Source organism: Nyctibius grandis, chromosome 1, assembly GCF_013368605.1.
Source record: "Nyctibius grandis isolate bNycGra1 chromosome 1, bNycGra1.pri, whole genome shotgun sequence".
NCBI lineage: Eukaryota > Metazoa > Chordata > Aves > Nyctibiiformes > Nyctibiidae > Nyctibius > Nyctibius grandis.
The window spans coordinates 23,783,554-23,811,414 of record NC_090658.1 but is presented as its reverse complement, the minus strand read 5'-3'; the positions used below and the strand labels follow the sequence as shown (position 1 = coordinate 23,811,414).

Sequence of the window (27,861 nt, the reverse complement as noted above, 5' to 3'; positions counted from 1 at the left end):
ACAGGTGGCTTGTGAGATTTATTTTGGATCAGGTACAGCCCGATTCCTTGGGATGAACATCTGCACTATGCACGTGGAGCAAAGCTTTCTGAAGGGAAGAAACTTCAGATGCATGCTTGTGAAGTGAGGTGGTCCACAGACTGAATGGGAACCTAAAGTCCCCTTCCAGAGCTGGAGCATATTTGAAGGGTTTTTGAAACACAGGTTCTGTGCAAGGGATTTAGTTCGTATGTATTAAAACCACTCCTACCCTGAACCAGCATGTAGTAAAGGGAAACAATCTGGAGATTCACTTCAAAACTCTGCTATTGCTCCAAAACAAAGTGTTAGTGCAAGACACATTCATAAACACTAACCAGTGCATTTTGTCTAAAAGGAGAAACAAAGTCAACAATCACAGACTTAAGACAACAGAATCACTTGTCATCAGCTGATTCACATACACTGCTGGAGTTTTTTGCACAGCTATCCCTATACTGAGTGCAAACATCCATATCTTATTTTAAAAAGTTCCAAGACATGTATCAGAGCCTTGATTTTAAAACATCAAAAGAAGCAGAACCCTCCACTTCCCTTCCTCCAATAACTAAAGAGGTTTGGTTTACACTCTTATTCCTAGAAGTATAATTTTTCATTAGATTGCTAACTTAAGAATATACATGTACCTTCAGCTCTGGATGATAACACACTTCTCCACAGATATTTTCATGCTTTTTACATTCTAATGAGATGCACATGCTACTACTTTTGCTGGTCATCAGAGTCTTTGATGGGATACACCTCTGCCATGCTTTACGTAAGAGTTCATATCCCAGGATAATGCCATTTGGCTGTCCTGGTGATGCCCAGTTGATTTGAAGAGATCTACAATAAGCAGAAAATTAACATCTGTTAAATTATTGAAAGCAATTATGCTGCTATGGATACTTACATTAAAGGATTAGCATACAGTAGTTCCATTTTATACTAGTTCACATGGAGCGTACAAAATGTTACTCTGGATGGTGAATTTCACAGCTGCTTTAATAACCAAAAGCTGTAAAAGTTTGAAGAAAGTGTCAATATGTGCTAATACTCTGTGAAAATAAATCACACATGCAATCAAAGTCGTTATAGTTTACTATTTAAAAGACATCTCATTCATACTTCTGGAAACTTATGTGTAATAAACTTTCTAGCATTTTACTTGTTTCATTTCAGTGGTAGGAGAAAGGATTCTGTACGGCTTCCTGGTGCTATAGCAAAGGCATACATGAACCATTGTCACGGTTGTTGTGACCATCCCATTCTCACATAGGAACCTGGTAGAGGACGGGCAGTTGGGGGGCAAAAGACCATCCCCTGCCCTGTGAGCTGTCACCAGTGCACCTTACTCACATCATGCTCAGTCACCATTTAGAATAGATTTGTATTCATCTTGCTTTTTCCCTGCTTTCAAAAACATTTATACACAAAAATGTATGTTGCTTTGAAATGTATTCTTCAGCACAGAATTAAAAGAACTCATCACAGCATCAGTAAGCACTAGTTCTCTTCTGTGCTTAAATATTTTCATTGACATAAAATTAGAAGTAAAAAATGCATATATTTATCACAAATGAGACTCAAGACTTCTGAGTTTGAGTGCAAAAGTGCAGATATTGGCTCCAAAATCTCAATATTATAATTAAAAAAAAAAAAGTCAAAAGGGACATTTGAAACAGAAATTTGCTCTGTCTTTTATAATGTACACATTTTACATTGGTATTTCAAATGAAAACTTAATTTCCTGCATAATCAGTCTGGAATGTTGCATAAGACACAAATTTCTTTCACTATGGCTCTCTTTGGGTAGAGAGAAAGAGGTCCCAATCCGACATATAGATCAACAGGAGGACTAACAACATTGCATAGTATATGCTTAGGCTCCAAGTACCTCTTTTTAATCTCCATGTCCCAATTACACAGCCACTGTCAGAATGTCAGTGACATAACAAATTAGCATTAATGTAAAGTGAAATGTTACAGTGAAACAGCAGCTGCTGAGATAAACTTTAACATCTTAACAGAATAAAAATAACTGAATTATTATTTCACTTCCTTGAGGTATAAACAGAGGAATACACACAGCAATAAGCCTTTGCAGAACAGGAATTAATGTCACTTATGAAGGAATAACTTCATAGGTGACTTGTAGAGTCACCATTATCACTCCAAGGTCTTCACCTGAACCACAGATTTAATTCCATATGCCGTACATGGCTATTTTGTATTCACTACATATTCTACCACGTGCACATGAACACACACTCACACACATACACATGTCTACATTTAAATAATGTTACAGGACCTAACTTAAAAACATAAAAGCAGAAAAATATATTGAATAAACTTCAGAAAGAAAGATAAAAAGAAAAGAAAAAGAAGGGTAGTACTTCAATCGTTATAAATGCCATTGTAATTCGCTCCTGGTCTTTGCACAGTATAGATCACAAGAGCAAAGAAAGCATTTCCAGTCATGTTTTTGAATTATTTGCTTTCTGCAAGTTTCATTCAGACCCTCAAGGCTATATTTTCAAAGTATTGTGCCAGTTTTTGCAGTTTTGCAAGTCATATTTCTCTCTAAAATAATTTCAAATTAGGCCTAAGAATTGATGCAATGATTGGAACATTTTGCCTTCTCTGCAGAACTCAGCACATATATCTTTCTTTTAGTAAGCAATCACTTTATTATTATTCAATTTGTAGATACACGTTCAGGGTGGACAATTTCAAACTGATCCACAAAGGTGTATTTGCTTTTGGTGCAACAGAACAAAATGAAATCCTTTGGCTCAAGCATGTGAACAATTCATTCTGACATTTCCAGGTAGAAATATTATTTTTTTTATATCCATGAAAAATATCAGTACTTCAGGTCTGATATAACATCAGACACATTTTGGTAAACCAGACTTCGGAAAAGAAATTCTGGTTTTTGCCTGCTTCAAGTATCACCAGCTTCGAGTATCCATGAGCCATGAAAAGAACTCCTCCTGATTTTTTTTGTCACTCAGTAGTAAAGGTTCAACCATCAAGATTAAGAACATAATAAGTCCTCTCTTTTGAATCTTGAGAGAAAATCCTGTATTAATGTCACCAAATACAAGGCTTAAATTTAAATAAATCACATCAAATCTAAGATTCAATGACTTTACTTTCAGGAGCTGGAATTAAAAAAAAGTTGGGAATATCACAAGATTCACCTGACATTCTTAAAATAGGGAACACTGCTATTATTAATCACTAGTGGATGAAATACTTTCCTCATCAGAAGATCACACATACTGAGCAACTGCTTCAGAATTATTGCGCAGGAGTTAACTACCTGCTGTATCACGGACTGCAGTACTAACATAATTAGAGAGGTGGTGTGACACAGTATGAAAGTCTGATAAATAGCATTATACTTCTATTGTTGCTACAAACTTCTTTGTGAAATTCTTCTGTGCCTTGTTTTTCCCATTACTAAAGTAGGGAGAGCAATCAGGTTTCCTCCACGGTAACACTGCCTTGGACACTTCAGGTAAAGTGCTATAAAACTAAGCATACTTGAGAAACCTGACTCTCTATGTTGCCTGGACACACAGGTTGGACGTGACTCCACAGCAATCTTCCCCAGCATTTCATGTTTATTCACATAATTCTGAATCCCCTTCTTCACTTGTACTAACCGTCCATTCTCCCAGTATGGAAAATCGGACTTACTGGTCTTTAGTTCCCCAGATCCCTTGGAGAAATCTGCACTACATTGTCTCATCTTCCACTCCTCCAGTACCAAGACCAATTTAAAGGATATTTTATACAGCACACTAGTTTGACACTTTCATATTTGAGCTCCTTTAGAACTCCTGAGCAAATACCATCATGCCAACAATTTATTACTATATATTTTATCCAATTGTTCTAAAATCTTTCTCACTAACATGTTAATTTGAGATAGTTGCTCCAGCTCGTTTGCCCACAAGCAGCATCTGATACAGAAATCTTCCCAGGCTCCACGATACTGAACATCAAATGAAATAATTCACCTAGCTTTTCTTCCATGGCTTTATCTTCTTCGAGATTTCTGTTGCTCCCTGACCATGGTTTCTGGTTCCCCCAAGGTGCATAAAGGGCCCTCTCTTCCTTCATGAAGCTCTGAAGGATTTTCCCTAGTTCATGCCACGTGGTGTTTTCAAAGCCATCAACGTTTTAATTAAGCACTGAACAGAATTTCTGGCAGGGTACATCTGCATTGTGCCTCAGTTTTCTGAAAGGAACAAAGCTGCTACTGAGTATTGCTATTAGGGAATCACTAAGCATGCTGTATTACAAGGAACATGAGAAAGAAGAAAAGTATTTTAAAGGGAAATGAACTATTTTCCAACACACCACGAGAATTTAATCCACTACACAAACTTTGAGTCAGCATCCACATGCATACAGCACTGAGACAACTTTCTAATCCATGCAATAAACCACAATACTTCTCCATGGAGACAAACCCTGAGGTCCTAACTCAAAAAAAATGCATACTTGATTTCAATAGGATTTGTTTCTACCTAAAGATGGCCGACGCCACCCACCTCCAAAAAAACAAACCCCAGATGAGAAACATAACAAACCAGAACCTGACTTAGGACTTCAGGAGTAGGTCCCATACTGTTTTCTATTTGAAGTTTGGCATTATAAAATAATCATTCCAGGACCGTGACCTTTTATGCCACGTTTCAGCCTGAAGCTGAGTTATTAACTGTAAGGGGTGGAAAAGTAAGGTATTTATAATGGCTCTGGTGGTATAACCTTCATTAGAACAGTGTGGATGGAGCTGCTAACAGAAAGACTTCTAAGAAGTTGGTGGGTGAAATTATAATTTATGTCATGCATCACCTTGAGGCAAATTTTAAAACAATTATTTGTGAATGCTACAAAGACATTATCCTACAGCATTCTCATCAATAATATAGCCCCCCCAAACTGATTCAGAAGAGGGAAAAACACCATGATCCCAATTAAAGACAATAAACAGTACAGTCTGTATTATATCTCAGGTATCCCATGAGCCTACACTCTAGAAATGCCTTTTTTCTCTGTCTGATGACAGATATGTATTAAAATGTCCTCTTGTCTACACAAACTGGTTTTTTGCCCAAGCTTTTTCTTTTATAGAGGATAAATAAGCAAAATTCATATTCAGCCCAGCACCTGCTGAAGCTGTCAGCTCTAGTGTTTGTCACATTTCAATCAAAGCTGAAGCAAGCCAGTCATTTTTATACTGCACAATCCCTACATACTCGAGGACCAGAATTAATGAATTAGCTATTGATTAAATTCCACTCTAGCAAATCCACCGTGGCAAATAAATGAACTACCCGGGGCACGTGTAGGCCATGGCCAGACATGTCCGGGCAATCGATCAGTAGTTAGTATTCTTTTGGGATATAAGAACAGCTGATGATAATATGACATGTAGGAAAAGGCAGTGTAGAAACAGAGTCTGTTTCTGGCTGAGCAGATTATAAAGTAGGAAGGCATTTTTGATCCTTTTGCATTCATGTGTTATGACATATTTAGTCTATATATAATAGCAGAAACACGCATAAGTGTTTGCAGTACAGACAATACAGACAAAGGCATACATAAGTTAAAGCCAAGGGCAAAAGATGAGATCCTGAGTTGAGTTCTTATCATCAAACAAGCTTTGACTATATCTGTACGTGTGACAGAAAAATAGCAAGCTTAATTTCACCGTTATACAGAGACAAATGCTTAATTCAAGCAAAATTGTAGAAATGATCAACAGCAAACCAAAGTCCTTAAGAGACTGGAGAAGCAAATCCATTGTTGGCCATTTCTGAAGGCTCAGATGCTATATTTTTGTTACTTAAAAAAAAAAGATTTCTTTCCCTTTCTATAAAAGAAACACTGCTAATGAGCATACTACACCAGAAGTGTAATAAAATCACATGAACAATAACATACACACAGGAGGCTAACTGTTTTATTGTTGGTGTAATTCTGAAAAATGTCTTAGCAAGCTTAGTTTTAGTCTGTCTTTGGAAGATATTATCTCCCAAAGAATCACTGTATATGTTACTATTTGGCTGCTTCTAAGGACTGCAAATCTGATGCTCCCTTTACAATTAAGAAGTTTGCCCATGCCTGTGGATGTAGTGGATAGGCAGACTGGAAACAGTAGTTCAAGGAGACATAGATATGCATGCCTTTTAAGATAGCTTACTAATTCTTACTGTTGTGATAGCTGACTTTTTTTTTTTACCCACAATTATTCTAAGTTTCCATTATCAGCATTGCATTGCTCCCTGAGCATTAATCTTCCTCTTCCTAACTGACAGAAAAATGTGATAATTTTAATTCCTCTACACTTCTTCTCCTAACTACTTCCACTTATGCTTTATTTATTATCACAGCACAGTGATACCCAAATGAGTATGTACAATCAACCAAGGGTGAGATTTCTTTAATTGCTCTTTTTGGCCAAAAACTCCAAGACCAAAAATAACAACCATGAAAAATTTTTTCAATGTGTATACTGAATTCTTTCATGCACCTTATTCAACTGAGAGAAGACAACCTTACATTCTGGTCCCCATTCCAGCCACAAATCGCTCTGATATTTGAAAACCACCCATAGCATATTACCTTGAGCCAATTACGTGAATAATGGGTGCTGACAGCTGCTTTGGCTCATCTTCCACAGTTGTAATCTGGGTCCCATTGCTTCTCACACAGGCATACACCGTGCAGGCTTCAATCTGATGAAGAAGAGCATGAGTTTCACATACTCAGCTGCAGGAAGCATTCAGCTCTGCTACTTGTTTAGACTTCTCTCTTCACCCAAGATTTTATTCTTTTCTATTTAACAAATTCCACACAGCCAGAAAAATACCACAGATTTGAGATAAGTATATCTACCAGCGATCTACTGCACTGTATCACATTTTCCCACACTATTTTCAAAAACAAAAGGTAAATGCAGCCCTCTGGCACTAATTGCTGTTCCCTATTAAATTATCACCAACAGAGTTGCAGTGAATTTGTTTTTTCTGTCTGTATATGTAGAATCTGGTACACAGCACTGAAAAAAATGTACTTTGTTCTGGGGCCTTAAGTAAGTTTTTACACCTACCATATATTCTGACATAAAAATAAAGATAATTTTTCCTTAATATTTTCTATTCCTTCATGTCTATTCTGGAAAATTAAAAGTGAAAAATGCAAATAGGAATCATACACTTTGTTATGAAAAATACCACAGAAATAAAAACGTATTCCTTCAATTCTTGGGATTAAACTAAGCAGAGGCAAAGTGAAAGATAATGCAATAAGATTATCAGTGAGATGCACATGTGTCCAAGATAATATTGTTTCCAGGACAAGAAGAAAAAGAATCAGAAAAAAAAAAAAATTAAAACCAACTTATTTTGGTTTTACCTATCACTTTGATGGAAATGTAAGTCCAGTATAAAGACTAGGAAAGGAGAAGAGAAGAATAATTAACATCTCAAGCAACAGAAGGTGGCCTTGGTAAATTAATATAGAGGGTCTATAAGTGAGGCAGTACACTGAATTTGCATTGTTATTGAGAAAAGACAAATGTGTTTCCAAGCAGCATTCCAAAAGTCATATGTGTATTCATGGATGGAGGTTTGCTGTTTCTGAGGGGCTGGAACACAGAAACCTGTTACAGTATGCCTGTCTGTGATGTTTATTTATGGCACGTAGTAAGTGGATGCAAATTTTCAGAACAAAGTATACATGGTACTACTAAGTCCTTCTCATCTATAATGCAAACCACACCTGAACGAAATAGACAGGTATAGTTACAATTAAGCGTCAAACTGCATTTCTTGAATACTTTAATACAACTTAAGGATAGAACGATATTATTTATTCTTTTTTTTTTTTTTTATACTGCACACGGTATTTTGCCTTTCATTAGATATATGAATAGAGAGGCAAAGATAGAGATAGAGAAAGGTAAAAGCAAAGAAAAAATATTGTACTTATTAACAGCATAAAAAGTACTACTATGATTTCAGAGATCAGCTCTGCTTCCTCATCAGAAGAATAAGGAGAAAAAAAAATTATAAAAGGATGACAAATGCAATATCATTATTTCTCTCTGCTAATATATTATGCATGCCTGATGTTTCTAAAACAATTGCAATTTTCTTTTAATGAGTAGGAGTAGAATCTTTGCCTCTTTGTAATATATGTTGAGGCTTTGCTAATGTTGTAGCACAGAGCATTTAAGGGAAAGTAAATGGAGTTTCAATGGCTCAGAAAAGATCATGGAAATTTGTATTATGAAAAGTCTACACAGACCTAAAATATGCTGAAAATATATATATGCCTTGTATGTATATACACACAAACATCAGTGCAAATATATGTCCATGTATGCAAAGAAATTAATGAAACAATATTCTGCTTGGAAATACACATATTTTATGTAAAATTAAAGTATATTACACAACCCAGAAGAGATATTCTAACCTGTATATCATATACAGTGAATGGAGACAAATCTGCTAAAAGAAAGGACCCTGGCTCGTTCATTCCAGTCTTGTACTGCTTATTATTTACATAGACAGAGTACTCTGTGACAACACCATTTGGGTTTGAAGGCGATGTCCAGATGACACGTACAGCTGTACTGTTGATGATGACAACCTCTGGAGGGAACATGCCCTCAGGCTCTAGAAATAAAGGAAAAAACTGAATAAACTCCAGCTGTCTCTGCAAAAGCACTTGTTTAACCAAATGCAGATTAGTATTTAGGTTTAGCAAAGAGTTCACTGCTTATCTGCTTTCCTCTGATGAAGTTATCACAGTCTGTAGTCTTCTGTAAATTGGCTTATTATACTCTCAGTTAGAAACCATGAGAGCTGATGGTAAAATGCTTTATACCAGCAGCATAGTGTCAATCATCAGTAGTATGTGGCCAGTGAGATATGATGATAAATTATTCACCCATCTGCACTGCCAACATACAAACATTATTTTAATGTCTCACCAATCCTAATCCTTCCAAAAAATGAGAAAAACAGAGCATTTTGCTTTTAAAGCAAAACCTGAGACCAAAATACTTTATGGCTGGTGGAACGTGACGTTATCAGCTTCATAGCTGAAGCACTATGAAGCAATATGCAATATTGTCATTATGTAAATGATTTTGAATGTTGATTACTATAGGTAATGATGAAGTCTAACACTTATTTAAAAAAAAACCCAACACCTTCCTTGGCGTTAAATTACATAATTATCTAAGCATGTCAGAAATAACCAAGCAAAGACCTATTTTTATCATAAGAACTCATCTTTACAAGTTGAAAAATTGTCCTTGCGATCGATTCTATTTTATAAACAAAAGGTGCTGACCTTTGGCATCAGAAAGGAAATGGAATCCTCACTTAAAGTGCTTTGCTAATGACCTGGAACACTTGCTTCTGAGGTAATGATATTATAATGTTTATAATGAGACTTTATAAAGCAAAAAAATTAGAAAGACCATTCTAAACACATTTCAGATTCACAATTATTTTTTTTTAATTTATTCCTCCCCCCACACTTGCCTGCTGGCATAGAAATGACTCATAAAGAATTTTCTTTGAGGCTGAACTTACACCTAGAGGTTCTGGTGACTCAGGAAAGGCCCTGTGTATGACTGTCATGTCAAAAGCATACCGCTTCACAGAGCAAATCTTTTTAAAAACCCATTAATTGTTTCCAAATTCCACCATTTATTGATATGAACTCAGTTCCAAACTTAGTGCACACAGATAGGAGTATGCAGGAGAAGATGAGAACAAACTGGGTTAATATCTGCTATTAGAGCTTTTGCTTCTGTCTCAGTGGGACCATTTATTGATCTACCACATGATGACAACCAGCACTTAAGCATTTTAGCGTTTTAGCCCTTTTTCCTTCTATACCGGAAATTTTATAATGGAAGGATGACTGATCTCAACCCTAACAAAAATCAATCAATTTCATCCTCAGATTTTAAGCCAAGCTGTAATCACTGCTAACCAACCTCCATCTGAGGTAGTCACATGCACAACTTCACTGTTGATGCTGTGTGCTCCGTTGAAAACTTGAAAAAATATCTGATACTCTGTGTTGGGCTGCAAATCACCTATGACTATAGAGTTTACATCAGCCTGGATCCTCAAAGATCTTCTATCATCAGTAGAATTTAAGAAGAGGGTGTAATATGCAACATCTCCTTGCAAATCTTGTAGTGCTAAGAAAAGAAAGGAAAAACATTGGGAGATCAACTGGGAAATATTCCGTCAGCAAGTTTTTTATCAACAACATTTATTGTGAAGAGAAAAACAAATTTTATGCAGACTCCCTTATTTAACAAAAAGCAAAGATTCCATCAAGTGCCTTCAATTTCACCCTTATAAGCAGAGATGCAGACTGGTCTTCCAAATTTGTCAAAATCATTAACAGCTCATCATCCTATCTAATACTGGATAAATCTTTCTTTCTCTAGACATCCCCATGATGACAATGGAATCTGTGAAGGAAACAAATTAATAGGTGAAACCCACTGCTAACAGTGGTGCACGGACCTTGCAATGTGCCACTGCGAAAGGATGGCTTTCACCCAGATAGAAGGAAGAGCGCAATTCAGATTGCTCTATGGCACTAGTTTAAGATGGAAACCTCAAAGGTTTTCCCTTTTTGCTACTTCCCTTCAAAAATCACATCCCTACCCCACCCCAAAAGTACCGAATTCCTCTAGGGTTAGTCCTCTAGCCACGAATAAGGAGCAAGTGCCTGTGTCTTATAGTTACATTCAACTTTACACAGATGACCTTTTGGCCATAGTGAAAATGAAAATCTATGTGTTATTATTTTAGAACAAGCATGATAGCATCATCTATATGTAAAGCTGTAATACACTCAGAAGCATTATATTTACAGGGGGGAAAAAAAAAACAACTCCTCACATTTCTTCCTAAAATGTATTTTGCCCAGTACTAGCTTCCCCAGTGAAAGGAAGAAAAAAAACCAGTATGATCTTCTGGCAACACAGGGAAGGACATTCATTGGTCTGAGCTGGTGGATAAACAATGATTCCAGGCAAGCCTTGCTTCTCCATTTTCGTAATTCAGATATAGTCTGTTATCTGTCCTTTGTCAAACAGTTTAAGTTCAGATCTCATCAAATGCAACTGCGTTTCCAGTAGGCATCAAGATGAAAAGAATAATTATGACAAAAACTTTAAGCAGTGATGCATACGCTTTAGATGACACACTGTACCACTGAACAGGACTCAGCTGACTGGGAAATAGCATTGATAAAAGCCAAAAGCATATTTTCAGATTTAGTAGTACACAGTATTGTCATAGAAATTCTTAATCAAGAGTGATACGTTATTTTTATTTTAAGATTTATACAAGTCCTAAATCCTTAGAAGTCAGAAACCTTCAGGAGGTTTTACAGAAAAAGAAAAAAAGCAAGGCAACTTACCTTAAGGACTCTCAAGTTCCCAAAGAAAACAAGAAAATAATTTAGAAACTAATATTATGAAAAAATGAAAGATGGGTATACAAAATAGTTAATATACTTATTGCAACATAAGAAGTAATAAAATGTGATAAGGTTTTCAAATAATGAATGGCCCTGTCCTGGTGTTTAACCTTTTCATTCACAAACATATATGAAGAAAATTTCTAAGGTATGAATGAAAATAAAAACAGATTGCATTACCTACATCTAGAAGGTCAGGGGTTTAGATTACTAAGGTAATGAAACTTCAGTGAGCTGCTTCAGATCTATTACATTTGTCAGTTTTTATAAGCTTGCTTACTTCAGGCATGCAATTATAAAATAAAAAGACTACATTTGTTGCAATTCAGCACCCAGTCCATATAAAATCACTTGCATGTAAGCCATGAAGAAATTCCCCACTGCTTTACGAGCAAACCAACTAGAGAAATTGGCTAAATTCATTTTAAGGAGCAGAGCAAAAAGAAAGAAAGGAGATCCTGTTATCCTGAAGGAATGTATATGTAAATTTTCATACAAAGATATGAAATATACCACAAAGACAACAGGATTTTGTGTACTACTACTTTACAGATTTCTCATGAGTTTGCATTAACTATTTCTTCCCTTTCACTATTCTCATTCTGCAGAAATAGCATATAATATATACAAACATGATTGAGAAATAGCAATATGTGCACATTTTTTTTCCTATTCTTTCCTCTCCTTTCAAGGACACTTAGGTATATTATAAATCAAGACAAGGACTGTGTTTCCTATGAGAGCAAGGCAGACCAACATAAGTGATGGCAGGTTAACATCTAGTTACTGGAATAAATACTAAGCACACTTACTTGGTTTTGACCATTCCACTTCTACAGCAGTATGATTAACAGCACGTGCAACGAGGATACTTCCTTTCTCTGGTAACCCCGCTAATGTAGTAGCTATCACTTCTTCACTTGATGTATATCCTACCTCGTTGTGCACTATGAGCTTGTACTCATATGTTGTGTACCTAAGACATTTTAAAAATAATTAAATGGAACAAAAAACGCAGACATAGAAAACATTTGCTGTAAACCTTCTACCTGTGCCAAAGTTTTGCTCTTTCTTCCCTGCCTCTCCAACAAGTGCAGCTGCACGGTTTGCACCAATGAAGACTCTATAAGAGGGGTCTATTTTTTGGAAATAATTCAGCACCCTTAACATGGCAACAAAACCAAAACACATTATTTCACTTCTTCATAGTTGTAGCTTCTGAGGTGTTGAGAGATTATAGCTCAATTCAATATGTAATTACAGCAGTGGCAACCTGCCAAAATTTGGATCAGAATTTAATCAAATGAGGCTTTTTTCCTCTTTTGGGAAACCCATTGATTTTAACTTGCAAAGTCTCATTTATAAAAGTGATTCACCACACAGCCAGGACTCTCCCACTACAAAAACATCAAAAAAAGTGCAAACTCATTTAATAAAGTAATTTTTTTCAGAACTGTGTATATTCAACTTACACAGTTTTATTAAATACTTCATGTATATTTAGTAAATCAAGTGACTGTCACTCCATAATTTCTTCCCTATATCAAAAGGCATATTAATGTATTTTAAGTAGGATTGCATAATGTCAAAATTAATTCCATCATAAGAAGTCCCCCCAAAACATCTCAATCACAGAAACACAGGATCATCTTGTTCAAATTTTCACTGAAGCTGCAGCACTTTGGTATAACCTTCTAGAAACACAACAAAGGAACATACAGTAAATGCCTAATATTGAGAGATTTCTCTACAAAACAAAGAGTCACCCACATAGTATATTTATATTTTTGTTTTCTGCTTTACTATAGCATCCTATATTATGCAGCCATCCAGCCTGATTTTCGAAAGAGCTAAGCTTTAACAGTCCCACTAAGAAGAAAGCAACCTAATGGGAGCTCACTAGCTCCAACTATAATGATAAGAACAACAGTGACGATATACATAATACATCTTATTTCACTCTCTGCACTTTGTGTTGCTTGCAGACATGTAGTATTCTCTTGCACAGGTGCAATCAAAGATGAATAGAATCTATTCTTGCAATGTAATGATGAGAATCTCAGATTCATTTTTTGATCCATATTTCCACCAATGAAAGTAAAAGAACTTTGGCTTAGCCTACTAGAAATGAAAAAGCCATCTGAAAAAAAAAGTCACTGTGAAAATAGACTTCTGGCAGTAATATAATAAAAAAATCACTAATTCTGAAACGTGCTTAAAACACAACACAAATGAAAATAGATGCTGATACATGGATTTTCTTTCTGTGAAAAATAAGGCTTGCAACTCTGCACCATCTTCTCTCCAGCCACACTCTCATCCTGAGTTGTTAACTGCAAAAACATAGCTGCAGGTTGCAGAACCCTCCCCAAAAGAAGTGTTCAGGTGTATCCGAGGGTTAAGCACACTTTTCTTGCCATAGCTCATTCAACCCAAAAGGTCATTGTGCCTAATGACTTGTCACTGAGACCCTGTCAGAATTTATTGCCCCCTCTGAACTGCGAACATAACTGCTGCATATATCAGCGCTGCTGAAATGAACTAAACTAAAACCAAGGGAAATTCAAAGTAGAATTTCAAACATGGTTTAAGAAAGAAATGGATACTTGGTCAGACTGGGTAAAAGAACAGCTCCATGATCCATTATTGCAATGGATGAAAATGAGCAGTGACTTTCAGCAATAGGCAGGGACAAGCCAGAGGCAGTAGCCCTTGTCTTGGTTTGGTCTATACAACAATCTGGAGCAGAGGTTACATCCTGCTGGTTCGCATCGTGCTCAGGAGGGATGCTCGCACAGCTTTTATCAAAGTAGAAGCAACGTACAGATATTTGAGGGGCAATGACTGACAGGCAGTCCTCAAAGCACGTGAGCACAGAGAACACACACATCCTGAAACCATCCAGGAATGTTTTCCCAAGTCTTTACCTACAAAAATACAATGCAGAGCCCATGTTGAATCTTCCATTACAGGTTCTTAATGTGTGTGTTTGCTCGCCTTAAGGGTGGTAGTCCTAACTTCGAGGTGTGGAAACTAAGGTTGATCAAGAGCAAATGTCTTGCTCTATAGCACACAGTAGGTCTGTAACATACTGAGAAACAACCCACTCTCCATTTCCCAACTCTCAACACTCTGCATTTAACTATAATGAAGCTAACACAAAGCTGCCCTTAAATTAGATCTGCTGAGAGTGCAATAAATACTCTTCTTCCCTTGGAGATATTAAAGTAATTGTTAATTTGCATTTTAAAGCCAGGTAAGAAAAACAATGCTGAAACCAATTTTCAAATGTTTCCCAGCTAGGACTTCTCAAACATCATTCTGCCTGTGCTATGACTTTGTCAATACACAAATCTAGAGCATATATACACATAAATCTAATTGGTTTGATTGCATGAGCATATCAATGCTAAAATTTCACAAGATCTTTATTTTCATTTGTTTTTCAGAGCAAAACAATATATGAGTCAAGAATGACAGACTAATAATAAATCCCTGCATATTAGAATGATTAATACCAAAGATGATGACAAAAAATATTTCATTACATAATTAATATGTTCACTACATAAAGACACAGGAAATACTTTGAACTATTGAACATACACTATACAAAATGCCAGCATTTGTTTTTATAGTTTTTGTAATCTCACCTGCTAAGACCCTTATCTTCATAAAACCACTGAGTTCCTGAGTAAATATTGTGCCACAGATTTAAATCTTCAGGGGGATTTGATGCAAGTGGTTGCCGGATTTTACGTCTCAGGAGCTCATATCTAACACAAAAGACAAGCAGAACACCAGGATTATCTCAACTAATGTTATTACACAAAAAAATTCATGGGGTTTTTTTTTTAAAGCCACACATTATTTTGTTTTTACAGCTGTAAACTTTCTGAGATAAACATTCTTTTTAATGTTTCATGGTTTAAAACATTCAATTACTTAAAAAAATACTTTGAAAATGGAAAATGAAGCACTTCCGTTTGAAAGAATGAGTCTATTTACCAATTTACAGATTTTAAACTTATGAAAATGCTATGAAGATCAAGTCCAAATAGCCCAGTAACAGCGTCTCATACAGACTTGACCGATGCCATCTGATATGCACAGACTGCTATAGAATATGAAATGACAATGCCTCTCTCTTGCAAATGTGCTGAAACATATAGCATTGGTACTACTATTTTACTGGTAGTAGCAACTTAAGTGTGCAACTTGTTTGCGCAAATAACCACAGTGTAAAACACAAGTGACAAACAGGCGCAGAATGAGTTAAATGTTACATCTGTAGACCTTAGCAAAGCACCTTTGTATTTGGGTAGACATTCATAATGTGAGCTTGAAAGATCAAACTATTTCATACTGGGTTTAATTGCTATCTGAAGCTGTATTCCTGCCTCTGTTCCAAACAGCGGGCAGCTAAAGCCCATCTTTCATCAGGTCAGACATGAGACTGCCTGATTCAGACAACATGCCTCCCACCCATTCTGCATCACTCATTCTTCATCATCTTTTACACAAAACCTCCATGGAATTTATCAAAGATTAGATCACTTCATGTCTATGCAAACTAAAGGGGATAACGTATTTTGCATTTCCTAATCATTCTATGGATTACATAGAAAACTATACTCTAAATGAAACAAAATTATATAGAGTTGCTCAAAATCTTTAGAATTCTTCTTTATTACATTTCATAGGAGTTTTTTAATAGGATTTTTGTTTCAGTTTGATGGTTCTTTTTTTAAGGTACCAGATGTTTGCACACTTCTTACCAGTTATAGAACCACTCTGAAATTTCTTTCAATGGTGAGCTGCAGTTTTAAACAAACCATAGTTGTAATAGTGTTTCCACTAATGCCCAGCAAAGTAGAGTCATCCATGTATATATTCACCTAAATACACAACTTTATTCTCTAAAGTGCTGAGCTGCTGTGTATCATCCTTTCCCTTGCCCCCCATTTTGGAAAGGTGTTACTGTTAAATTCCAGTCAAAAGTATGTGGATACTCAGGCAGATCTTAAAGACTCTCACATTAAGCACTTATTTGTGAAAATGTTTCCTTCTGTGTTCAAGCATTCTGCAGAATGCCTTGGTGTGGGTCACCACCCCATTGCAATGATCTTTCTGAGCACTGGCTTCTTGTCTTTTTTAGGTTAAGGTCATCTCCAGTCTGACAAGGAAATGTTGGACAATATCATTCCAGATTTGAGACCCTGTATTAAGAGGGTATTTAATAGGTACTGCATACAGTGATTTTGCATTGCTTCAAAACCAGAAATCAACTGAAAACTCTCTTACAAGAGAGCTGAGACTTCCTATGCTCCATGGCAGCTAGCATGTACATGTGTGACTTCCAACAACTTTCGCCCTTGAGCTTGGGGAATAATCCTCAACAGGTACAAATAAGCATTGTGCTGCTGACCTTAATGATGCCAAACCAAATTACTGCAGAAGTTGGGAGTATAACCTCAGAAATAAAATAAAAGAAATAAAAACTACTTAAACTCCAACTCCAGCAAAACATTCAGATGACTTTATACCTGAAGAACAACTCTCACATGAGTGGTTCATCAGTGTCAACAGAACCCAAAGACAGATCATTAAAGTTTTATTAGGAACAGTCCTGGCATATTCTGTCTAATAGACTTCATAGACAAGTAATGAAAAACATCAAAATCTTTTTGAACACTGAATGGTGATCATGTGTAAATCACCCCCACTGGCAGCTGCTGCTGCTACTCTGCTTGCTGCAGACTTCTTGCTCCATCACGCTGTACAGAGCAGCTGCTTCAGTAGTTGATCTTGTTGAGGGCAGCATGGCACACCATGAAGGAAATGAAGTCTGCAGATGTACGTTGTGCTGAATTACATCAATAATCTATGGTAAAATGGTCATGTTGTTAACCCCAGAATAACAGAGACTGCTTTTCAAAAACTTCAAATTTTACTGTAGAGCAATCATCATTTCATTCAGTTGTAGTGTGCCCTAATTAAGCCTGAAGAAAGAGTCAAGCTAGTGTGCTGTAATAACATACGCAACTGAAACGGCATTACATGATAATTATTGAACCCATCAGTGCACCTAGAAGAGAGCTACTAACCAAAACATATGGAGTGCAGAGATATAATTCCATGCACAGTGTTTCCCAGTGTGTTAAAGCACTAGAATGAAAGAATTGTTTGACTTTTTTTTTATTGTGTATGTATAAAGACATATTTGTCTTTATAAATCTTCATGCACCCAAATAAATACATTTTAAATGTACACACACACACACACACACACACACAGACAGAGTAATCAACAGATTCAAGTCAAGATCCCCCATCCCATCACTCTGGACAGATCTCAGAAGAAATGCCTTTCTCTAGTTCCTGTGGTGAAATCCAGCTCACTATACCCAGCACTTCCTTGCATTTCCCATTTTTGCCTCTGCCATCAAACTTGCAGCATATTAACTTCCATTTTTCTCACACACTCTCTCATTTCCAATTTATTAATTAGACAAATTTTGAAGCTTATTTCGTGTCATCACACTACCATGGTCACTTTCTCTTTATATAGAATAACCCCCACAGGGTACTGAGAATATTGGATGTGTTAAATATTTATGTTCACAGAGATCTCATACTTCTCCTGTCATTTTGTTGGTGGAACTTGTTGCCTGAACTGACCACCAAAACGTGGCTGATGCTGGAGCCCAAACCAGTTATAAATTTGCAAATATCCTGTGCTTGCTCCTTCTGGCTTTTCAGACAGTACTGATCTGAAAGACCCAGAGCCTTCCCAAATGTGCTCTCCAAAGTAAATGCCACACTACAGACACCACACTTGCTTTAAATAATCCTGACTCCTCATAAGTTCAAAACATTTCAAAGCTCACCTTGCTATCTGCTTCTAGACATACTCACTTCCCATGAGTCCACTCATGGACTCCTGAACCCTAAAGAGGAGCTTCAAAAGGCCAGAAATGAAGACATCACATCATAAAGTTTGCATCGCCCAGAATTTTGAGTCAGATTTATGGAAGGAGAAGAAAACTGCCATCTCAGTTGCAACTAAAAAGCTTACCTCAGATGAGGACCATTCGGCCTTAGCGGTGGTTGCCATGAAATGGCAATAAAGGACTCGCTGATTGGAGTCACAGACAGTGGGCTAACACTCTGAGGGACTGTTGAAGGTGTAGTTACGCTGGTAGGCAAACTCTCTGTGCAGCCTCCTAGAAAGCCATCGCCTCCAGAACAAGCTATTACAGTGACTGAGTAGTTTGTATAGGGTATAAGATCAGTCACCAAATGACTTAACGTTGATGAAGTATTCCCAGTAATGACAATTCGTGGATCAGGCATGCGAATCTCATAGTTAAGGATTTCACCATTCTGTATCAGAGGAGGTTTCCATGAGATCTGAAGGAGGAGAAAAAAAATATTAAAATAACAGAAGTCTTTCAGTCAGAATGCAGAAATACAGACACAACATGCTACAAATGGACACAAGCGTGATCTCAAGATGTGCTTTTCTTTCTTCATCAAGACAGACTTTGTGTATAACCCTTCCCAGGTAACTGAAATTTGTTTTATAAAGGTGCGTCAGTTAGAAATCTAATCTCCTTTAATTTTAGTGAGGGTTGCTGTAACAGTTGTAGCCATTGAAAAACCTACTATTTAGCTTCACCAGTAAAATGTGAATTCTCCACTTCATTCAAAATTCTGTGAGATGTTCAGAAGCATTACCAAAAGTATGCTAATTATCATAAGCGTCACTAACTGTCATTTATTTTCTTATGGTGTATTGCCTGGTGTGCTCATCTATTAGTGGCAGAGTAAAAAGAAATCTTATTTTGTGTTTGCACAATTTTCAGAAATGTGTAACTGCCTTAGCTCCTATGAGAAACAAGATTTGTCTTCACTGTCTATATGATGAAATATGCAGGTTTTCCCTTATATTTTTTAGTAATAAATTACACTGGTAAGTATCAGACAAGAAACAGGCACAATTTTCCATTTTTAGAATTATAAAATTATGCTGAGAAAACTTTATCACAAAAAAATTGGAAATTACATACAGAATTCTGTTTTATATATACATACTGATACACTTACTGTGGTTTTACTCTTACTAAACTGAGGCTAGGTGGTTGGGGTTTTTTTTAAGTTTTCTTGTTTTAAGTTTTTCTTTTTTTAAGTATATTATTCTATATATTTATTCTTACCAGCTCCAGTGAGGACTCACACCCAGATCATTGTACCATAAAGTGCAAGGATGTTCTCAATTCTTTTTTAAGGCTTTTTGCCACAGTATCATGACAGAGGGGACTTTAGACTGACACAATGAGGACATGCAACTGTATGAAGAATCTCAAAGTTTCATAAAGGTAGTGTAAGAGCATCTATCAATCCTTCCTCCCCTAGAAGTCCCAGTGCAGGAAATATACTAGCTTTGCTTTGCTCATCCCTGGGACTGTTTTCCTTGCCATTGACCCACTCATCTATAACAATTGCTGTGTCTTTTCCTCCCAGGCATGCTATAATTAAGGATTGAATCCAACACTGCAAAGAACACAGAAATGGAGAAAAACTAGATGAAGGTATGTGCAGAATAAAATGAACAAAGATAATATTGAAGTGTTAAATAGCAACACAGTGATACTTTAGTTTAAGTTAAGCTGAACATATTCCTTCATTCGCTCCAGCCTCCAAAGTAAGTATCTTTAAAAAGGTATATGCACAATTACACACAGCCATGGAAACAGAGAAGCTTGATTTATAAAATGATTTTTAAAGGACACTTGGGGATTAGGAAATGTTATATCTTAGGTACAGAAGGACCTCTTAGGCCATCACACTTGTAAGAAACCTGGCAGCAAAGTACTGGAGAAAGCTGAAGGATTTTGATAACAGAATCTGGAATACTATTAAACAGAGAATTAGAAACAGGGTGATCTTGAGTAAAGACAGCACAAACAAGATTATTGGTGCCCACATAGGAAAGGCTTAACTCTGGCTAATTATCAAATGCTGTATTCAGACTTCTGTTACTTCTGGCCCCAAATCATGATTAAAGAAATAAAGAAAATACTATTGATAAAACAATGCAAAAATTCACAGATGGTAGGAATCGATTCTGCACCATTCTCACAGATATTAAGCAAAACTCTAATTTTGAAGTAGTTCATGTAATCTAGCCATAAGCTTAGGAAGCAGAGATGAATGGATGATTAGCACAGACAACAGAAAATGTTGGTTTCAAGTGCATTTCTTTCAATGCAAGAAAGCATTCAGGTGAATAAACTTCAGGTGAAATTTCCAATCCCAATGCTTTTTGTTTCTACCATATTGCACACACTGGATGCACTGTATATGTCACAGAAAGAGGGGAATGTGCATGGTTCATTTTTATTTTCAGGGATGTAACCTTTGAAGTTGCTGGAAGCAGCACAGACTTTAAGGTCTGACACTACAGCAAAACATCCATTTCTGCAACCATAATTATGTTATTCTTTTTTGAGGTGTAGCACCTATCCTGAAATTCTGCCTCAGTGAATTGTGACTAAAGATAATATATTTGAGGTCTTTTTTTAGGAATATTAATACAGTAAATCTGTCATTATCAGTGAGAAAACCCCTCCTTGTTCCTTAAAGCAAGGTGGCTTCTAATAAAAGAACTATATGTCAAATGCTTTGGAAAATTCCAGGTACTACCCTCTCAGAAGAGAAAGTTGTCTAAAAACGTTCACCTTATATCAAATCTTGTTTTATTTCCTGGAGGAGAGGAGTTATTTTTTAATTACATTACATTTTAGATGCCTAACTTTTATGTCTAAAACCACAAAATTACTCTAATAGAACTTGCATAAGATTCACCATATACTGTAACACCTTCACATAAAGGAACAGGTTAATAACATGGGCAGGAGAACAGATGCTGCTCCAGAACCTCAGCTCCTGAGTTTTATACAGCTTGTGCACTAGCTGGTAAAACTTGAAAAAACTCCCAGGTGTTACTTCACAGCATTTGCTGCACACTAGCACATAAAATACCTCATACCGTACGTAACATAGATGTTTTGTGGGGCTTACACTGGGAAGTTTCTCAATTTTTTTTTAATAAGAGAAATGGAAACCAGCCTGAACAAAAAGAATATTCATTCAGCAGCACGATAACACAGAATGCAACTTATTTTCTTTGTGCATGGATATCTCATACAAAGATACGTAGATCAGTTATCACGTTGGTTAGTATTTTTTTAAACTAGATAAAGGGATGACCAAGAATGGTTACAGTCACTTGACCTGCTTTCAATTATATATGTCGCCTGCGAATGACAGGTCATGCAGTCTCTGATAAATCTCTCTTGTCAAGAGGCAGGGGACTGCCTGACCCATACAGTGTAAATGAAGATGATGGAGCCAGCCTGGTTAACACACATGTGGCACTACTGGACCTCTTCTCCACTTTGATGTGCCAAGGTTTGAGGTAAGAGCTTGGCAATGCATGAAAGCAGGAAAGCTCACTAGACAGGCTGTGTTGGAAGCAGTAACAGTTTGTTCATTGATTTGAAGCTCAGCGCTGAGACCATGAAAGAGGATGCCCATGAGGAAGAGAGAATAAGGTAACTACTGGGAGAGATTAACTGATTCAATGTAATGACTCTGGAAGCTGTCATTTAAAGATCAAAGCACCTTATTTTCTCCACCACAAAATTTAAAGAGATAGAAATTAGCCATTTCCCCCCCCATTAAACAGTTATAACCTTGGAAATCTTTTTTTTTTTTTTTTTTGGATTTTTTGGGGTTTTTTTTGACAGCAGTTGGAGTCCTGCAATTTAATTCTGAGCTACATGAAGAGAGGCATTGGCACATAGGTAACTATTTTACTAGTTCAGGCCTGGCTTCAACAGTTAGCTTTTAAATCAGCATGTTTGGCTTCATTTTATTCTCATTGCTCCTAGCTACTGCTTGTAACATCGACAAACAGAATGTAACAAATATACTACTGAGAGCTTTTTTGCTGTTGGTCTCAAAGCACGTTGTAAGTCTCAAATTGCAAGTAATAGTATTCCAGTTTCACAGAGGAAAAGACTAAATCCCAGACTAAGTCATGTGTCAGAAAGAAGCAAAACTAAATACAAAGACCTGTTACCCTAATTCTGCATTCCAACCACTGGACTATAGTCCTCTGCCAATCTCCTGGCCCCCCAAAGGTAGTTGGGAGATGAATTTCCTCATGAGTTCTTATCTATCTTAACAGAAGTTATAGTGGGATTCCATCAAGACCCAGTATCACACCAGAAAAGCAAATCCTGACAGAGGTCACTGATAGTTATTCTCATATACTTTGCACATCTATTACACCCAACTTCAGCAAGCACTACCACAGAAGAATGGCACAATCAAGTTTGCGGTAACAGATTGATACTGCAAAAACTTCTAGAAGCACTTAGCTTGAGTAGTGGAAAAACAGAAAGAACATTTATTTCTGATACTAAACACCTACTACAGTAAAGTGTTTAAGCTATATCAAAGGCAGGGGGATAATGCTGATGAAACCCTGATTAATGCACCCCACTGTATGATCTGTACCTGTGCAAGAAATCACAGTCCTAAAATGTGGAAAACCTCTAGTGTGCAAGTTAAGGTTGTTCCTATGGGTGTTGGAGTATCCTAAGTCGCTTAAGCAGCACTTATGTGGCAAATAAACCAAGGTCTCACTGACCCTAGCGGCATTACAAGGCAATCTTCACACAAGGATTGATCGCTCCTAAACAATTTCCCCAATGCACCAGGCATACCTGCATAAAACTGGAAGTGTGGTGAATAAAGTCCAAACTCTTTTTTCCTCCCCAGCATGAAGCTGCTATGTGGGCTTACTTCATCTCCCTTTAGTGTATAAGGCCTAGGTGTCAGGGTTGTTCATATTCTCAAAATTACGTTCTTAAGCAACTGCAATCTGAAGCATTTTGAGAATGAAGTAGTGACAGGGGTTTTAACCTGGAAGAGAGGAAGGGTCTTCACAGCCTCATTCTCTATCACACAGTGATCTGCAGAGGTAAAACACTGAAGGATCACCTCTGTTAGTCACCAACTTCAGTGATCATGGAGTTATTGCCATTGCATCCAACGTTCTATAATCAGAAGCAACTTCACAGGACAGCAAATATTATAGTGTGAGACAAAAACCAACTCCAGAACATGTGCCTATAACTGCAATTCCATAGGAAGTGGAAAATGGCTAATGAAAACACCTTCCTTTTCATGGATGATACTCAAACTGTAACTATAGGGTATATTGTTTTAAATGTGTCAGTGGTATCTATTCCATAGAGCTGAAATCTTTCTCGCACGTATTTTAGTCCCAGCGTATTTACAGAACAACAGGCATTTGGCAGTTCAGTGTCCAGCTTCTGGGCTAATGAAGAACAGAAGACAACTATAAAAATAGAGCCTTGTTTATTTGTGTTTGTTCACTTGCATATGCAATTTAGTAGTCAAATATGAGAAACGGCTACTAGAAAAGTTTATCACTCTGTAGCAATAAATGATAATCTTCTGCAAAGAAAGAGTGCAGACTGCAACTCTTGAAGATCCTGTGGACGGCAAACTGATGACATCATTCAATCTGTAGGTTGGAATACCAGCTCTCTGCTGCAGCTTCTTCTATACAAAGGAAAGAATGGCAGGTGAACTGTAAACTGCGTGATGGTCATCTCTGAAGGTAACAACAAACATGAATGACAATGAAATTAAAAAGCCTACAACCCTTCCTCAGTCAGAAGAGTCATGAGGAAATATTTATGAAAGAGAAATAATCCATAGAAAATGAACGACATGATATTAAATCAATATGCAAAAAAAGAAATTAGAAAGAAGAATGACAGTTTAGTGCTACAGAACCACCCTGACCCTTCATTTCTAGCAGGTAACATGTATAACGTATATTAAAAGAGAAGTCAATGAAATGATCATAATTTTTTATTTTTCTCATTTTGCATCCAATCAAATTGCAGGAAGTTTCTGCAACTGATGTTATCATGAAGAAATAGCGTGGCATAAGAAATATATGTCAATAAGGTACTTCATTCAACCAGGATGAAACCATTCTCTTATAACCTATCTAAGCACCAAAAAGAAAAAAAATCCTTTCCCCTTGAGAGAAACATCAGGATTAAGTACAGCTCACGCCAAATTCTGTCTTGAGAAAGAAGTTATGCAAAGAATGACAGGAAATGGCTGCAGCTTCTTGTCTTATTAATGGTCCAGTTGGTGGCACTGGCCATCAAGGGAGAGCAATACAGGCAAATATGTGTCAGCAAGTCTCCAGTTAAGCCAATAATCTAGACTACATCTGTCTTCTGCAGGCCAAAGCCCTCAGGGGGCAATCACAGCAGTGAAAGCAAGTCTTCCTATTGAAAGTTAAATGGCCAAAGTTGGAGAATTTGCATACTATAGCTAATTTAGTTCAGCGTACACAGCCACACAATGCTTTTCCTACACAAAGAACTCCTTTAAATAATTATTCACTATGTAAACCAGCCTCTTTCTTCAGCCATTCAACCTAGTTACATTCCCGAATGTCATATCAGTGTGAAGTGTGAGATTGAAGCAGCACAGCAATTGCAACCCTCACAAGAAAAGGAAACAATTTCTTTTATACTTCTGTACATTAGGGTATAGCAAATCTTGTGTAACAGGAATAATGTTCATGGCATTGGCATATACTAAATAAACGGCTTTTGCAGTTGCTGAATACCTCCACTTCACTTTGGCATTTAATCAGCCACAAAAGCAGTTTATTACGCAGTATACTCCGCTACCATGAACATTATCAATTCAGCATATATTAAAAAATATCATGCAGGTGTCACAGAAATGGGTACTTCAAAAATTATCGACAGCTTTACACTTTCGGTTGCACAAAAGAAAGCAAGCTAAATGTTATGGAGAGATATCAGTCCATTCTGATTAAAATTAAATGTTAAAGGAGCACATACACATCCAAAGTGTTTATGCCAAGAGTGACCTGCTGTGCTGATATATTTTCCTCCTTGCAGAGTGAAAGCTTTGGTCTAAGAAATTAAGCTGTATACTCAAGTGAGTACTATCCTGGAACACTTTGAATTCTCCACATTCCCAAATAATTTATATTGATTCTATGACTAAATAAAGGAATGGAAATATATTTTTCTCTTTTTTTGTAAATTCTTTCTGTTTTCAGTAGAAGTAAATATTTGCACTCATGGTTTAGGGATTGGTTACACTGACAGCTGAAAGCCTCTATTGATTTGCAACTGTGGCTTGGTAAAGGAGCCTCTTGATAATCTTTCCCACAGTGCCCTTCCAATACTTTCTGCCGTAACCTGGAGGACAGCTCTCTCTAGGGCAAGAGGTAATTAAAAACTCTCTCCCAAAGAGACCGCTTGTTTTCCATTCTCTGCTTGCGAGTTACCATCGTAGACACGGAAGAAGATGGGAGCATTGTACAGCACAAGCAGATTCCACAAATTTGATTTGAACACTATGTAGGTGATACATGCACTGCAGGTGTGGTGGGCTTGATCTGCTCAGGGGGGAAAGTATGACTTTCAGGGATTCTCGTCAGAGTTTAAAGGCACCAATGTAAAGCAATCCCAAGACAGATCCATCCTATTTCCACATAGGAAAGCTTTTTTACCACTAAGTGGCAATCCTTGCGCAATACTTCACAGTCATTCTGTCTGTGTAACTAGCAGTCTTCTGGGGTGAAGGTACACAAGTGGTTTGCAGAGCAGCTATTCGGATCTACAGTTTGAAAAAGGAGGGGAAAAAAAACAAATGTTTTTAAAACTGATGCTACCTTGTTCTTGTATTCTCTTAGTACAGAACAGTCACATGGGCCACAAGACAGCCTCAGTGACATGGCACAGCCCACTGGGTGGTCTCAGTCTTACTACTCTAATGTGAACCTGCCACAAAACTGAAGAGAAGGAAACACCACCACCGCTAGCGAGCTAATCCATTTGACAGACCTGTAAGAAGACTAACAAGTAAGATGAAATCCCAGTCGCTTCCTCTCACGCTCCCATCTGCAAACAAGCAGAAGGCGAGAAAACCACTGGGTGCAGCAAGCCTTGTCCATTACCTCTTCAGTTATGAAGTGCAATGAGGTCTTCTGCACCTATAAATTTATTTATTTTTTTTGAAGATATAATAAATAATAATAATAAAAGAAAAATAAAACCTAAAAACGTTAAGTCTCTTGCTGTCCTGGACAAGTAAGAGAAATTTTAAGGCTTTTAAGAAGTCTTAGAATCTTAGAAATCAGAAGCGAAGTAATGTCTCAGACATAAAATATCCTCTGCACAGGAACTGTACCAAGTATTCCCAACTCTCCCCCAATTATGATGACTATCAAATTAAATAACACTAAGTAAAATAAAATACTAGATAAATTAGAAGAATTTATGTTTGTATCAGCAAAGAATACCAATACTCTGTACACTGAGAGAATTTTTGCTGAAGGACGGATACTCAGAAGAATATATTTGGAAAGGCATATATATAAGTCACTTTTCTCAATTAAATGCTGCCACCTTTAATTATTTTGAACATTTAAACCTAAATATTTAAAATCAAGAAAAGTGAACAGTAAAACTGAATCATGGAAATAAAAACATCCAGCTTCAGCATCGTTTGACAGAACTTAGTCTTAACAGATCAAACAAATATGTGTCTCCAGGTGGAAAGAACAAGCTAAGACTACAAGAGCAGCAGTGACACAAAATATGACCACCACTCATACAGAAGGTCATACAGCATAGACATTAAAGGGCTTTAAAGAGCTTTGAATGTTAATGATTGACTGGGGAAAAAGAAGGAATAAAACTATTGGTAGATCACTTAATCTTGGAGCTGAGCAAAAGACAACAGAATTACAACTGAGCACACATCTCTGATGTCAAGAAAAGAAATCCAGTAAAGAATGACAAGACTTATGGTAACTCACAGGCTTTTAAAATTAGGATCTGGTGTTGATTGCACTTGGAGAAAGAAAAAAATATGGGTAAGATATAAAATTATTATGCCCTTATCACATTAACTGATGCATTAAAGGTTGCAGTGACTTCTTTGTGCTCAGAGTTGAAGCCAATGTATGAAATCTCATGCAACAAAATGTGGACATGTATGAAGCATGCCATTGAACTAGGGCTACTGTTTACTCAGCGTTGCTGCTTCTGGTAAATACATGAAAAATACTTTACTATAAATTGTGGCAGATAAGATATATCTACGGAAGCACAGAGGGCA

General features: G+C 36.8%; 1 protein-coding gene across 1 annotated transcript in view; it reads right to left on the bottom strand.

The window, feature by feature from the left end:
* Window positions 1–27,861, bottom strand: part of USH2A (usherin) — a 419,339-nt gene that overhangs the window by 102,215 nt on the left and 289,263 nt on the right. Inside the window, exons 41-47 of the mRNA XM_068406084.1 lie at window positions 18,650–18,984; window positions 15,225–15,347; window positions 12,384–12,547; window positions 10,064–10,273; window positions 8,524–8,726; window positions 6,667–6,779; window positions 666–864 (exon numbers count right to left, since the gene is read on the bottom strand). Of these exons, the coding sequence (XP_068262185.1) occupies window positions 666–864; window positions 6,667–6,779; window positions 8,524–8,726; window positions 10,064–10,273; window positions 12,384–12,547; window positions 15,225–15,347; window positions 18,650–18,984 (1,347 nt within the window). The remainder of the gene's footprint in view (window positions 1–665; window positions 865–6,666; window positions 6,780–8,523; window positions 8,727–10,063; window positions 10,274–12,383; window positions 12,548–15,224; window positions 15,348–18,649; window positions 18,985–27,861) is intronic.